The sequence below is a fragment of the Perognathus longimembris genome, chromosome 12 (assembly GCF_023159225.1).
Source record: "Perognathus longimembris pacificus isolate PPM17 chromosome 12, ASM2315922v1, whole genome shotgun sequence".
NCBI classification, from domain to species: domain Eukaryota; kingdom Metazoa; phylum Chordata; class Mammalia; order Rodentia; family Heteromyidae; genus Perognathus; species Perognathus longimembris.
This window is the reverse complement of record NC_063172.1, coordinates 31240750-31256732: the sequence shown is the minus strand read 5'-3', so window position 1 is coordinate 31256732 and position 15983 is coordinate 31240750. Positions and strand designations below refer to the sequence as shown.

The window sequence follows — 15983 nt, the reverse complement described above, 5'->3', positions numbered from 1 at the left end:
TATAGAAATAATGGTCCCTATTTGATTACTAATTTTTAGAACTAACTTGCATTAATTTTTAGATGATTTTTCTTATGCTTCCCTTTGAAAGTTCAAATTCTAAAATTAACACTGTACCTTACCATAGTGTTTATGAAATGGATTAAGTCTTACAGAATGTTCCAGTGTAATCTGAGACCACAGTCAGTACTAGAGGTTTTATGTTTGAAAAGTGTTTTGATCAGTGATGGATTTGGAATTATTGCCAGCTGATCTGGAATCTCTAGGCCTTGGCCTAGGGAACACATTATCCAGATGTTTATAAAATGTCTTTCCACTAATGTCCTGTTTATACTTTGACTTTGTGGTTAAAAAAAATTACATCTGCTTACTTCAAAGTACCAGATGAAAGTATTTTACATCAACTAAATATTGCATTTGAGCTGCCCAGCAGGCCTTTCTCCACCCCTTCTTCCTTAAAGGGACTCAATATCATCACCGATTTTCTCCATGGTACATGATAAGAATTCAATCTGTTTCATGGAAGTTTGTGTGAATACTAAATTTTTAACATGTCTTATGCCCCCTCCCTTCACTCTTGAGATTTACCTAAAAAAAGTTTTCTCTTTGAAAGAAAAGTATCATTTGCATAATCCAGAATATTAATTGAGACTATGCAAAATGAATAGAGGAACGCCCACTAATTCCTCATAATTAAGCAGTAAATCTAATCCCTTAGAAATCTGCTGGCTTAACTCATCACTATTAATCAATTTAGGGCTGCTTAGAAAAAGGTGTTGGGTGAAAGGATGGGGAAAGGAGGGAGGGATAAGACAACAGGAGAGCTGACATTTTCAATTTAGGATGGGAGAATAAAACAAATTGTTTCACTTACAACTTGTTCTTTTAAAATTAAGTACATTATGCAGGTTGTTGTTACTTTCAACTTAAAATGCTTTACAATTTCTAAATGTAATATTTTCTGTAATATTACTAAATGCAATGATTACTTTTAAATGTAATATTAAGTCTTCTTACAAATTTAGAAATATAGAAAATTTAAGAGTACATAAAAATTATTTATGACTCCACTACTCAGAGAGTGCTGCTGTTACTTTTGTTTATTTCCAAGTCCTGCTTTGCTTCATGAATTTACATATATACAAAACTAAGATTTGAATCCATGTAAAGTTTTTATTTTCTTCTTTTTTGAGGAAAAGTGAACATTTACCCTAGGGTTTTGAACTCAGAGCCTTTTACTTGCTATACCACTTGAGCCATACTCCAGCCCTTTTGGTCTTTACAGTATTTCATTTTAGATAGAGTCTCATATGCTTGCTGGAATGTAATTGTTCTTGCTTTGGCCTCTTGAGTAGCTTGGATTACAGCTGTGCATCACTAAGGCCTCTCTTGTTCTTGAGATAATATCTCATTTGCTTTTTGTTGTTGTTGTTGTTGTTTCTGGCTGGTCACAAAGCAAATCATCCTATATCTGCCTCTGTATTAGCTAGGATGATAGGCATGCATTATCACACTTGACCAACCATTTTTTCTAACACTAATTAAGTCTCCAAAGTATGATTGTAGGTGCCTTTAGTCTTGTTATGACTTCAGCTTTCTCTATTTGGATTTTCCTTTCAAGCTCAAGAGAAAAAAATCCTGTCATTTCTTCTGCTAACCAACATATTCCTTTTATCCTCTATGTCCTTCTATTCTTTGTGCACAAAACTTTATATTGTTTATCATACAATACTTGGCATTTTTCACTGTATCAAATTTTTTCATGTTAATTTTTAGGCCTCATAATTAATATCTTTTTAAAAATTATTTTTGTATTGCATTTATGTGGTACTGAGGAATTGAACCCAGGGCCTTATGCATGCTAGGCAAGCACTCTACCACTAAGCCACATTCCAATCCCCCATAATTAACATCTTTAACATGGCAATATATTTTTTCTTTGAGTTTGACTATGAAGAGTAATATAAAAGTTTCAAAAGTACTTTAGAACCTGACTAGGTACCCTGAAACCTACAAAGAATAAACTCTGAAGCTGCTGCAAGTGGCGCACACCTGTAATCCTAGCTACTCAGGAGGCTGAGATCTGAGGATGGATGTTCAAAGCCAGTCTGAGTGGAAAAGTCCATGAAACTCTTTATTTCTGATTAAGCACCAAAAGAGCCAGAAGTGGAGTCATGGCTCAAATGGTAAAGTGCTAGCTTTAAGCAAAAAAGCTCAGGGCCAGTGCCCATGCTCTGAGTTCAAGCCCAGTGATGGCACAAAAATTAAAAAAAAAATAATAATCCTGGTCTCAGCCATCCACATTTTCTATTCAGGGCATTTCATCTGTTTATGAACTCTCTTACTTCACTTTAGAAATCAGTGTTTGGAAACCTATTAATATGAAGATTAAATAAGGTAGTATGTGATATTGCTTAGTTTAATATACCTAACACAGAGTAAATAACTAGTAATTATTCCAGTTGCTAGTAGCAGTAATTATCATCACCACTGTTATTAGAGTAGAAAATAGCGACATGGAATAGACTCCAAACAGGCTCAGAGAATGACTCCAGCCAGTTTGCCAGGGCTTAATTCTGTCTTTGTCAACTTCCAGTGGAAGTCCAACTTCCACTATGAGCTTGGCCCTCCTGTGTTTCAATTTTCAAGAATATGAACAATAATAGTATTTCGTAGGATTGTAATACTGCGAATGAATTAATGTATGTAAAACAGAACAGTGGCAGGCACATCGATGTGGGCTATTATATCATTAATTGAGTTAGAGTGTGGATGGATCTTTCAGGAAGTCTAACATCTCCATGGTATTTTGTAGCTTCTAGACTTTTTAGATTTTTTTTCTGTCTACACAGAGCAACAATGTTACTCTTTCTTAAGAGGGAAGAATTTCAAAACTCATTACATATTTGAGTAAAAGATTTAACTACAATATTTGAAATAAGAAAACATGCTGGTATTAAACTATGCCTTTACAAATTCATAAATATCTGTGTGCGTATAGTCTCAGCTACAGGGGAAACTAAGAAGGATCACTTAAACCTAGGAGCTAGAGACCAGGTTGGACAATGCAGTGTGATCCCTATCTCAGAAAAGAAAAAGAAAGAATGGACGAAAGAAGGAAGGGAAAGAGGGAGAGGGAGGAAAAACTAACAAAAGAAAGAAAGCTAAGGAAGGAAAATTTTAAATCAAAACCCATCCATTTTTATTTCATTGACATAAAAGTATAAGTATACTACTAATCGTATACAGCTGCTGTTTGTACTGTTCTTCCTTTGAAATAACTGAATACTTAAATAGGATTTTACCTGTGCCAGCAATCTTTTCGAAATTAACTGTGTATCACTGTGAGGGACAGAGCTCTTCTATGTGACTTCTGCAAAGATTAGAAGAAAAGATGTTCCCAAACTCAAATAAGCAGCTAAAACATTACCAGATGTTTTAGGAAGAGTCCCTGAACCCAGATGTGATTGTCACCAAGAAATTACTAGATTTCTAATTCTGCCTAGATGGTACATTGATGGGCCAGCAATGCAGAAGGATTTAGCCGCAAGAATTCTACCATTCAACCGATGGCAGAAGAAAAGAAAATATCAACAGATAATTTTCTGATAATTTGCCACAGGTGCTCATTGCCTGTGAGTTAAAACTTTCAAAGATTCTAATCCATAATATGAAAGCTTAAGTTTTGCTTCCTGGCTTTTGTGTTCGTTTTTTTGTCAATTGAGGCACATACTCTAAGAAATTAATTCTGTTTATTGGTAATACTGATTATAGTTTCACAGGATGACTGTAGTTTTTCAAAGATCTAAGTCAATGTTAACTTAGTTTACATCACTGCAATTTTATGGCCAATCTTTTCCATGTGTATAATATGCTCAGTTCTTATATTTTCACCTAAAATTTAATCTGCATGGATCTCTATATTGCTTTTGGTCATTTCAGGCCATAAAAGTCTGAAGTTCCTGTTTGATTATTTTTCTAGATTAGTCCTTTATACACAGAAATACTGCAAATATCTTAGTGCACTTTTCTTTTCTTATTGCTTTTTTGATGACACAGCTCCAAAATAAAATAGCAGAACCAAAAAATAAGAATCTTTGTAGGTTTTCTTATGTATTGTGAGATCTCACTGGAAAGATCAAACTAAATTACAGTATTACTAACATAGGACATATGTACAATTTTCTCACTGTTTGCATAATCTTGGATTTTATTTTTATTTAGATATCTAATGGCTTATTGGAGTAATTTGTCTTTGAATTTATTTGATGTATTTGTAAAAAGGATGATTTTAATGTTTATAGTTTTCAAGCATATAATGCAGTAGTATTAATATCTGCTACAGCCACTGCAAATATTGAGAATGTATCTGGCTGCAAATAAGAGAATTTGACTAGTGATAACTAGATTAGGGTTGCTGGAGAAACAGAGTGAATGGTAGGGGAAGAGCTGCCAAATAAGAATCAAGGTGACAGAAAGAAGGAGATTCATTGTAAAGAACTGGTTCATATAATTTCAGAGGCTGTCTCAAGACCTGCCAGTAAGCTCCAAGTTCAGGATAGTTGATAGTGTAGTTCTAATCTGAGTCTTGAAGGCCTAGGAACCAAGAATAGAGCTACTGTCAGGCCTAGTGTGAAAATGTTTCAGCTTAATGGATCTAGCAAGAGGAGTTGCTTCATTTTTATCCCATCCATGTCTTCAATCAGTTGATGAGGCCTACTCACATTGTGGAGGGCAAACAGCTTCACTCAGGATGCTGATTTCAAATGCTAATCTCATCCAGAAGCATCCACCCAGACATACTGCCTTGACAAAAGTCTGGGTACTCTGTAGCCTAATCAAGTTGATGCAAAACTAACTGTCCCAATGGCTTAGGGAAATAGAGTTTATTTATCATACTTAACATAAATCATGGGTTCCTGATTAATGGTACTCATTCTATCTCAGCCATGTCTTACTCATCCATGCCTTAATCCTCATACTTGCTGACATGTGGTCATAAGACCCTCCCCTCAACCCACAACTCAATTCATTGGCACATGCCTGTCAGCCTAGGCCATGAGACAGGCTGAGACCTGGGGGATCCTGGTTACAAGCCAGACTGGGCAGGAAAGTCCAGGAGACTCCATCTTAAGAGAGGGAAGATGGATAAAGAGCTGTGTGTCTGCTCTCTCAACAATTTCATAGAAAGCCCAAACTGGGTGGATCACAATCACGAATACACTTGGGCAGGAACGGGGACCTTATCCAAAAGAAAACCAACAAAAAAACAGAACCAGCATTTTATGAATTGGTTTGACCCACAATTCTTCTCTGTCTTGTAAGATTTCTTAGGCGTAGTTATTTTGTTAACTGCATTTTACAAATCACTCTACTGTTTTTTCTTTCCCATTAGGTACTTAACTGATACTTTGTTTTAGATGTATTTTCATCTCAGGAAAGAAATACTGCAAAACGTTTCCCATTTCAATAGAGAGCATAGATATCATATTCTTGAAAATTCTAACCTGCCTCATATACACTATGAGTGGAGTGTTCAGTTCCATTGCAGCAGGAATATATTGGAGCTGAAGGTAATAAGAGAAGGCATTTATGGAATATAATTAAATTTTTGAATGATTTTTGAGTGAAAAAGCGGTGATCAGGGTGATCTTAAATACCTTTCAGGCTAATTAATTGCTTGCAATGGTTTTCTGTGGAAGCTGAAGTTGAGAACAATTGTAGTTGATAACATTGAACATTTTTTTTTTTTTTTTAGCTAAAGTTGCAACCCACACACAACAGAAGATTCTTATGGCCTTCCATAGCTTTATCACTGTTGTTCTCTCCTTTTTCTTTTCCCTTCCTTCCTTCCTTCCTTCCTTCCTTCCTTCCTTCCTTCCTTCCTTCCTTCCTTCCTTCCTTTCTTCCTCCCTTCCTTCCTTCCTCCCTCCCTCCCTCCCTCCCTCCCTCCCTTCCTCCCTCTCTCCCTCCCCCCTTTCTTTTTATCTCTATGTCTTTCTTTTTTTTGTGCTTCTGGGGCTAGAATGCAGAATCTCCAACTCCCTTGGTTGGCTTGCTTACTGGTACTCTAATACCTCCAGTTTTGCTGATTATTTTGAAGATGGATTCTTGCAGACTTTTCTGCCTGGGCTGACTTCAGACTTCCATCCTCTAGATCTCAGCCTCCTGATTAGTAGGTCCTACTGGTGTGAGCCACCAGGGCCTATCATTATCTTTATTATGCAAACTAATATTTTTTATTCTAAGGCAAGTCTTCATTTTGCTTAATATTGCCATACATCACACATCTTTTAAAATGGTAAATATTGGGGAAGAAAATAAAAAATTAACATCATAAAACAAGTAAGCAAAAATTGATATAGAAAGGAAATGGGGAAACTAATGTATTTTGTATAAGTTTGGTTTACAAACTACATAATAAGAAAATATAATATCCATGCAGTACTTCTAACCAATAAGATTTTAAGTGTAATATTTTAGGTATTTAATTTTTTTGGTCAGTCATGGGGCTTGAACTAAGCCTGGGCGCTGTCCCTGAGCTTTGGCTAGTGCTCTACCACTTTGAGTCACAGCACTGAGTCTGGTTTTCTGGTGGCTAACTGGTGAAATCTCATGGACTAACATGGAAAATCTCATGGACTTTCCTGCCTGGGCTGATTTTGAACCATGATCCTCAGATCTCAGCCTCCTGAGTAGATTTCAGGGGTGAGCCACGGGTACTCAGCTAACATTTTTGTATTTATTTACTTATTCCATCTTTGACTCTTCCTTTGTGTTGTAGAGGAAAAAAGCCAAAATGCTGTGGGTATTATTAAATAGTTTTATTTCCTTGACCATCTTCCCTTCCCATTTTGGGGTGGGGGGTGGGGGCTGGCTATATTCCTCTGTTTTTGAAGATGTTAAATCTCTCTGGCTTTGAATTTGTGATTGTCTTATGAACCTAGCACATTAAACTGGTTGGTTGAGTTTTGTTCCTGTGGTTTCTGTCATTCCTGTAGAATAGAATTCAAGAATTTGACTTTTCTTGCCTTTTCAATTGAATTTTAAATGTGATAGGAATGGGATTCATAGTACTGCTTTCACTATCCTGAATAGTTCACTCCATTGCCTCCCCTCCCTGTCTTCCTCTCTTTTCCCTTCTTCTTCTTTTCTCTATTCTTCATATTACTTGTAAGAGTTGGGAATCTCTTAGTGTTTGCTTTTTATGATGTTGTAGAGGTTGTTTTTTTTTTGCTGTTGTTTTCTTTTGCTGTTTGTGTTGCTAATGACAAAAGTCTGAAGTGAATTCACTCTTGTTAATGACAGTTTAGAAGTCTGAGATAAATTTACTTTTAAGTGCTAGATTAAAGAAAATAAGTCACATAATTTTTCCAAGAGAGAAGGTTTTTTCAAGTTGAGTTTTGAGTAAAAAACAAAAACAACAACCACAAAACAAAATCTTTCCATTAAACGGAATAAGTACTCCCAGTACTCTTGTAATGTTTCTTACAAAGAAGTGAAAAACAATAGAGACCAAAGTCTTCACAACCATTCCCACCTCCACATTCTCTCTTTTGGAAATATTCTAAGGCTACTGTGAATAGGTTTTATTTTATTTGAATATATTTTATGTAATCTCTGCCCAGACAAAACCTCATATTCCTCATAGATATACACTGTTGTCCTCTTGATGGATATTGAACAGATAAGCAGACACCCAACTTTCATGTATTGGATTGAGTCTTGTAGATCTTGAAATACTCTGAAACATAATTCTCTTTTAAAGAATGTCCCTTTAAGAGGAGCTAGTCAGACATGAATGGCATTAGTTAAGTGATGTGTGGTAATCAAGTGAGACATTTCAAACGTATTTGCTGAAACACTGCATGTATTTCATGTGGATATTCAGCTGGCTTAAAATGATCTCACTTTTAGGAAGATGCATAAGAAAGCAAAATTTTATAAACTCACTTAAGGTCTTGATTGCTTCCCTTCCCCTCTAGCTCAGGTGGATTTTGCATATAGTTTCCTGTGACCACGGAAACCATCAAGGTATAGAAACCTGAGTTTTGAATGAGGAAGAAGCCATGATCTTCTCCTTTAAAATCTGGAACCTTAACCCTCTTATTTTGACTTCTAAAATAGAATTTTACTTTGGATATAATTGGCCCATCATAAAATTTGCTTCGAACTTGCACAATTTTGAGGTCTTTAGAGTTGTGCAACCATCATTAGGATCTAATTTTAGAACATTGCCATATGCTTCAAAGAAATCCCATACCCATTAGTATTCACTCACCATCTCATCCACAACTGTCTTTTACTTTCTATCTCTATAGATTTGTCTGTTCTGGACATTTCATGCTATTTGATAGTTTTAACTATTACATGTTAGTTCATAGTTTACTGTGAATTAATTTTTGAACATGGTGTAATGTAGAGGTATAATTTTCTTTTTTGATGATGGCTATTGGGTTGGCCAAGTACCATTTGTTGAAAATATTTTTCTTCCCCATTGAATTATCTTGATATTCTTTTTCAGAATAATTTGGCCATCCCTATAAGGGCATATTTTGAAGCGTGAACTTTGAATGATTTTACATTCATTTATCTAATTTTCTTATACCACTAGTATGCTGTCTGGTTGCTATAGATCAGTGGTAATGTGGAAGTCTGAGTTCTCCAAGTTTTTTCAAATCTTCATTAGTTATTTTGTATTTTTTTATTTTCTGCATGAATTTTAGCATTTGCTTGTCAGTGTCTTCAACAAAATGCAGCTAAAATTTTGGTGGAAACTGCATCAAATCTGCAGATAGGTGTTGGAATTTTTGCCAGTTGAGCCATCACAAAGCTTTCAAGCTATAAACATAAGACATTGTTCTGCTTGTTTGGACTTTTTATTTATTCAAACAATTTTTAGTTCCCAATATACAAGCTTATTTTTCTTTTGTTAAATTTACTTTCTTGTTTTTGATGCTATTGTTCATGGCATTGCTTACTCAATTGTCGGATTTCTCTTTGCTAGTGAGTTGCTATTGTATGATACACTGCTCCTTGTGTCCCCCAGAGGTTCGCGTGAAGGAAACTTGGTCCTTAGTCCTGCTTTGAGGTGGGTGATGCGAAGGAATAGCGAGAGATACTTTTATCATTGGGGCATGATATATTTTGTATATGTCCCTTCTGGTAGTTTCTCTGAGAGGGTTATTATAAAAACAGCTAGCTTGGCCCCCTCCTATTCTCCCTGCTCTTGGTTTAAGGTGAAATCATTTGGTGGTTCCAATACTTGCTACACATTTGCAGTTTATCAGCAGGTATTCATCAGAAATAAGCCAAAATGTGTCATACCCCTGAAGCTCCAAAACTATGACCAAATAAATTGTATACATATATAACTTTATATACATATCTATATGTATTACATTTATTTTATACTTATATATTACATTATGTGTAATATATAGTATGTATATTATATGTAAAGCTAGCTGCTTCAAGCATTTTGACATAGTAACATAAATCTGACTAATGTTTTCATATCACTGAACATTTTTTTTTATTGATTGTGGGGCTTACACTTAAGGCCTGGGCACTGCCCCAGAACTCTTTTGCTCAAGGCTAGCACTTTAGCACTTTGAGCCACAGGCCCACTTCCACTTTTACGGTGGTTAATTAGAGGGAAGACTCTTACAGACTTTCCTTCTTGGGCTGGCTTTGAACTGCCATCCCCAGATGTCAGGCTCCTGAGTAGCTAAGATTACAGATGTGAGCCACTAGTTCCTGGCTTGTACAACTTATTTTTGTATACTGATTTTTTATTCTACAACCTTGTTGAGTTTACTAATTCATTAAAATGTTTGTAGATTGAGATTTTCCATATACAAGATCATGTCATCTATAAATTGGGATAGTTTCATATCTTTCTTTTCAACTGGAGTAATTTTCTTTTTCTTGTTTAATTTCTGTCTAGAATCTCTAGTACAATTTAGAGTTGAAGTAAAGAGAGCAGAAATCCTTTTCTTCTTTCTAATCTTGAGGAAAAGCTTCCTGTCTTTTACCATTTAGTATAATAATGTCCAAGGAAGTTACCTCCCTTTAGTTTGATTAATGTTTTCATCATGAAAGGATGTTAGATTTTTTTCACATGCTTTACTACATCTATTAAATTAATCACAAGCTTTTGTCCCGTATTATATTATATTTTGTTAGTATTGTTTGATTTTTGCATGACAAACTAACCTTGTATTTCTGAAATAGTATAATTTGGTCATAATATGTAACCTTTTTCATCTTTTTTTTTAAACTGGTTCTATTTGCTGTATTTTGTCAAAGTGTTTTTCATTTATATTTATAAGACATTGATTTTTTACTTGCATTTTCTTCAGGTACCTTGTCTGAATTAAAGTAAAGTATATTATCTTTAAGTAGTTGAGCAAAAAATTTTCAATTCAACCTGTCAGTTTATGAATACAATGCATCTTGATCAATGTCACCCCTTTTCATAATTTCCTGCCTTTGTCCCAACCCCTACCCCCCTCTCAAATATCTTCTAATTTCAATGTAATTCTTAGAGTCCTTGTGAAAGATATTGGGAAATGTTCTTTCCACTTCTGTCTTACAGAAGAGTTTACAAATAATTAGTATTAATACTTAACTGCTCTTTCTCTGATCGTTTTATGGATTTCTTTGTAGTCTACCCTTTGCTACTGTTAAATTGTAGATGGGGACTTATAAGTGGAGGCAGGAAGACAGTGGTTATGATGTGTGTTCCCTTTAAGACAGTAGAAGCACAGTAAAAGAAATACAGGATTCTAGGTACAAACATGGGGTCTTTATTTTGCCTCCTGTTAACAGTGATGGTTTTTCCCTCATCAGTTTAGCTGCAGAAACAAATTTTAAAGTTTTTATATTTTGGATTAAGAACCATTCTAGAGGATACCTTTTAGTGTTATTTCTCCCAGAAGAGTCATGGGTGCATAACTGCACATTGGCTTTGCTTTATGAACGCTTAAACTTGTTAGTACAAATTTGTCTATAAAGAGTACTCATAAGAGCCTATTAAGGAGTGGTATCCTGACCTCTTCTTGGGTAGGAGCATCTGAGAACAAGGAGAGCTTGTTGATTCCCAGACATTACATAATGTAATATGGATAATAAATATTTAGATTGTCTTCCTTCATGTCGCAAAGAAATTTTCAAATTCATTAATCACTTCACCAGTGCAGTGGGAAAAGTTAGCACTGAAGAAATAACAACAGCTAATGTTTACTAAGTAAGTTACTGTGTGCCAAACACTGTCTTGATGTCTTAGCAACATTGAGGCTAATGCTAAAGTTATCCCTGCTTTGCAGATGAGGAGACCACTGTAAGTTTCTTGGATGTCAGGCAGGGAGAGAATGCTGGAGTCAGGATTCAACTTAGGTTAAGTGACTTCAACAGCCTGAACCAGAAGTGAGAGTGGATCACATTCATCCCATAGCAAAGATTCAGACTCCAGGTCTCTGTATTCTCAGTTCTGAGTTTATAAGTCTTTGTCTCTCTTTTGATGAATAATAAAAACTTACAGACAATATTTCAAAAATGGACCCTGGTAGATAAACTAAGATGGTATTAATGACTTGAGATTATACAGTCTCTGAAGGTATAATAGGGAAGTAAAGCAAATAGATATTTAGCATTTACTAATTTTTTTACTCAAAGAAATTAATTGCATCTGAAAAATCGCCCTATGAAATAAGCAATATTTTTATTCACTTATATAAAAGAAACCTTTGTTTGTATGTTTGTACTAGGACTTGAACTCAGGGCCTCAGCACTGTTTCTTTGCTCAAGATTAGTGCCCTTCCAGTTTAGCCACAGATCCACTTCCAGCTTCTTGGTGATTAAATGGAGAGCAGAATCTCACAGACTTTCTTGTCCAGGCTGACTTTAAACTCTATTCCTGAGATCCTGCCCTCCTTAATAGCTAGAATTACAGAACTACTGGCTCCCAGCTTGGAACAAACTCTTGAAACATAGATGTTAGTAACTTGTGCAAAACAATTAGCAACAAATAACATAGCATGGATTTGAATCCAGGTAACCTCTGTTCTAAACCATTCTTCTATACAGTTTCTCTACATAAATATTTCCTTGAATATGGTCAGAACAATACCATTACACTAAGAATGTAGTTGTGGATAAAACTGGAGCATTGTGTCCATGCATGTGGAGATTGGAGTCACTGCTAGACATACTAAGCAATTATCTGTAAGACTGAAATATCTTGTGGCTGAATGGCTAGGGAAATAGGAAAACATAATAATTCTATAGTGGAGGATTTATTTTTTTATTTTGATGGAAAATGGGTATGTCAGTTTTTTGATGCTGTGATAAAATACTTGACACAGGAACTTAAAGGAGGAAGGAATCATGGTTTCAGAGACAGCAGGGCTATGACAAGGCAGACATTGTGATGAGGAAGTATTCATTCATGTACACCTGGTAATGGCCAGGAGAGGTAGACAGGAAGGAACCACAGCAGACATGGTGACCTACTTTCTCCAGCTAGGCCCTACCTCAAAATTCCCCTCACCCAAAAGATGAAGGCCTTCCAGGGATAGTTCATATTCCAACCATAGCAACCTGAAAACAGACTAATAGGTTATGTTATACACATGGAGGCCAATGCTGTTTGGTTGTGGTTTTAGGAGACACATGTTTAGCAAGGGTCTGGAGCTACATCACAGGTGGTAACAGAAAGGACATTTTAAATCTTGAATGAATGAGTGGCATTTGAATGTTGAATAATTAGAAAATTATTCTTTCTTTGCCAGGATTGAAGTTTGAACTGGGACCTGGCATTCATTAGGCATGCAATCTACCATCTATCCATAGCTCTAGCCCAGAAAAATGATTTCAGTAAACTTCATTATCAGATCCAGAGGTTTAAAAAACAATAGCTTGGTAGAAGTTTCAATATACATATTGCTTGTAATGTTACAAAAAATACAGAAATTAGCCATAAGTTTGACCAGTGTGCGTACCATTACTCCTTTAGTGCTCCAATAATAATAATTTTTTTTCTTTACTCAGCATTATCTTCATAAGAGCTCAAATATCTCCCCAGACATTGTTCTGACATTTACCTATAACACATGCTACCATTGATATAAGCTATGTGCTTGGATCTCTGATTTGGGATAAGAAAAAGAAAAACCCAGTACTAGTGAGTAGTGACCAGAGAGCGAATGATGTCTAGGTCAGTTTTCTTCCAGGATCTTCTGGAAGAAAATCTACCAGAGTGCTATGTGGATCTTCTAGCTTGGCCCCTGATGGACTTCAGGAGCCCCTGTCTCTCTGAACACATGAGTTCACTTCCTAGTCTTTATGTCACTATTAATGTTCTTCAGTGTTTATAACCATGTTCAGCTCCAAACAATCAAAAAATCAGATCATTATCAAATTGAACTTAAAGGTGATTTTTCAAAGTAAAACAAAAAGCAGGTGGATACTGCCCACCATTCCAACTCCTCTTATGCAAAGGTCATTGAATGTCAAATATCACTCTACAGGGGCTTTGGGTCCATTTTCACATTCAAGCTAACCTGGAGGCTTTTCTTCCTAAGTCCTCACACAGGTAATCAAGAATACCAGGAAGATGTGCCCAAGATCCCCACCGCCTGTATCACAGTGGAAGATGCAGAAATGCTAATGAGATTGGCTTCCCATGGAAAAACAATTGTCATTCAGCTGAAGATGGGAGCAAAGACTTACCCAGATACGGTTTCCTTCAATACTTTAGCAGAGATCACTGGGAACAAGTATCCAGAGCAGGTGAGTGAAGGAGGGCGTAAGCTGTCTAGAAATAGGGTGTTCTGGTCAAGCTTGGGAAAGAAACAACTGAGTACATTGGAGGTGTTCCTCATGGATTCACTAACATGTTCCCAGCTGGGTGCTGGTGGCTCACATCTGTAATCCTAGCTTCTACAAAGGCTAAGATCTGAGAATCATGGTTCAAAACCAACCCAGGCATATTAATCCACTAGAATCTTATCAAATAACCAGCAAAAATCTGCAAGCGGAGGTGTGGCTCAAGTAGTGGAGTGCCAGCTACGAGTAAAAGGGAAAGAGTGAAGTGTCCTGAGTTCAAGTCCCAGTACTGACAATAAAAATGAAAGTAAAAAGTTTTATTACATTGAAAAAGGAAGGACTAATTGAAAAGAGAGTGGGATCTGTTCTGTGGACATTCAAACGCTGAACAGTTGAGAGTAGCATGAATTTCTTATATTTAAAACCAGCTTGGCTAAGATCACATTAGTTTGAATTACGTTATTTAATCCTTTCAAAGCTCAATAGTGTAGGGTCTGTTTTCTTCATTTTCATGGACAAAGAAACTAACCTAGAGAAAAACTTGCTTGTCTGGGTTTGCACAGCTAGAAAGGAACCTGCTTACAGGATGGTGGCAACTTAATCTACAACTTAACTTACATGCAGCTTCTAGGTGTGTGTGTGTGTGTGTGTGTGTGTGTGTGTGTGTGTGTGTGTGTTAAGATAGCCTTGGGGGTAGATACAGTCTCTACAGTAGCCAAGTATTATAACCTAATCTAGTCATTCACTCTTTAAGTTGTTGAGGACTTATGCAAATACAGGGACATGTAACTCACATGTGTGAAGGTATGATTCACTAACAGAAGGACTAGATGTGTGGACTGATGAGACACTGTACACAAGTAGTCTAGCAATGCTCAGTACCTTGTGGGTGCGTCCTGAGTCTATGTTTATTTCATATCACTTCCATTGTGCAAAAACACAGGGTTTTTTGGTGTTGTTTTTTTTAACTGTTCTGTATCAGTCTTCATTATCAGTATTTAATTGGAATTCTAAAAATACAACTTAGGCAGAACTTTCAGATGTGTATTTTGACAGTGATTGGTAGGATGAAGGAACTGTGGGCAGTGGTATGTTTGGTGATGGAGGGACAAGAGTTCTGCCCAGGTCTAGAGGCAGCACTTCCCCTGGGCTTCGGTAGAAGAAGATTTGTTTTTGAGTTCAGGGACCTTTTCTTACCAGTCATCTGCTTCCAGGACCCAGGTATAACCAACCACAGGCTTATGGCCACAGGGCTGACCCCAAAGCAAGATCCTAGCAGTCCATAGGAGTCAGATCACCATGTACAAACTATGATAGAAAAAATTAAGCCCATTTTTTTTTTACCCCTTTTGGAACTGATAACAATAGAACAGCCAAGAAATGAAGCTCCTTGAAGCCACTGTTTCCCTTGAAGCTGTTTCCCGAATTGGTACACAGTAATGTAGGACTATGTACTTGTCAGCTGTCTGGGTGAGCAGGCTGATTCTAGGTTCTGGAGAGCCAGAGGGCTCAGGTAGTCCTGTTTTCTGCTGGCATCTTAAAGGCCAAAATCCTCAACGGGGGACAGCTAGAACCTGTTCCAAGCCTTTCTGAATTTGTTCTTGTTTATATTTATTTATTATGCAGTGCCCGTTCTAGGGCTTGAACTCAAGGCCTGAATGCTGTACCTGAGCTTTTGTGTTCAAAGCTAGTGCAATGCCACTTAAGCCACAGCTCCATTTCCTGTTATTATGTTAAAAAAAATCAGTCTGATAGCCAGTGCTGGTGGCTCACACCTGTAATCCTAGCTACTTAGGAGGCTGAGATCTGAAGATCATGGTTGGAAGCAGCACGGGCAGGAAATCCCATGTGACTCTTATCTCTGATAAACTACTCAGAAAAAGCTGGAAGGGATAATGTAGCTCAGGAAAGAAGCTTAGGGATAGAGCTCACGTCCTGAGTTCAAGCCCCAGGAATGGAACAAAAAAAATCAGTTTTATTGAGGCAACATTTTCATAACATAAATTTCCAAATTAACTGTATAGTTCAGAAAGTTTTGAAAATGTAATTGTGGCTGCATTCATAATAATGTTTCCATCATCCCACATTTCTCTTGGGCCCCTTTGCCAGTCATCTGTTCCTCTTCTCATCTCCTCACTAGCATCCCTTGACAT

At 36.6% G+C, this 15983-nt stretch overlaps 1 protein-coding gene across 3 annotated transcripts in view; it reads left to right on the top strand.

Annotated features, from left to right (window-relative positions):
• Window positions 1–15983, top strand: part of Cpq (carboxypeptidase Q) — a 314855-nt gene that overhangs the window by 65583 nt on the left and 233289 nt on the right. For all 3 annotated transcript variants that reach the window (XM_048358927.1, XM_048358926.1, XM_048358928.1), the window contains exon 3: window positions 13587–13794. In XM_048358927.1, the coding sequence (XP_048214884.1) occupies window positions 13587–13794 (208 nt within the window). The remainder of the gene's footprint in view (window positions 1–13586; window positions 13795–15983) is intronic.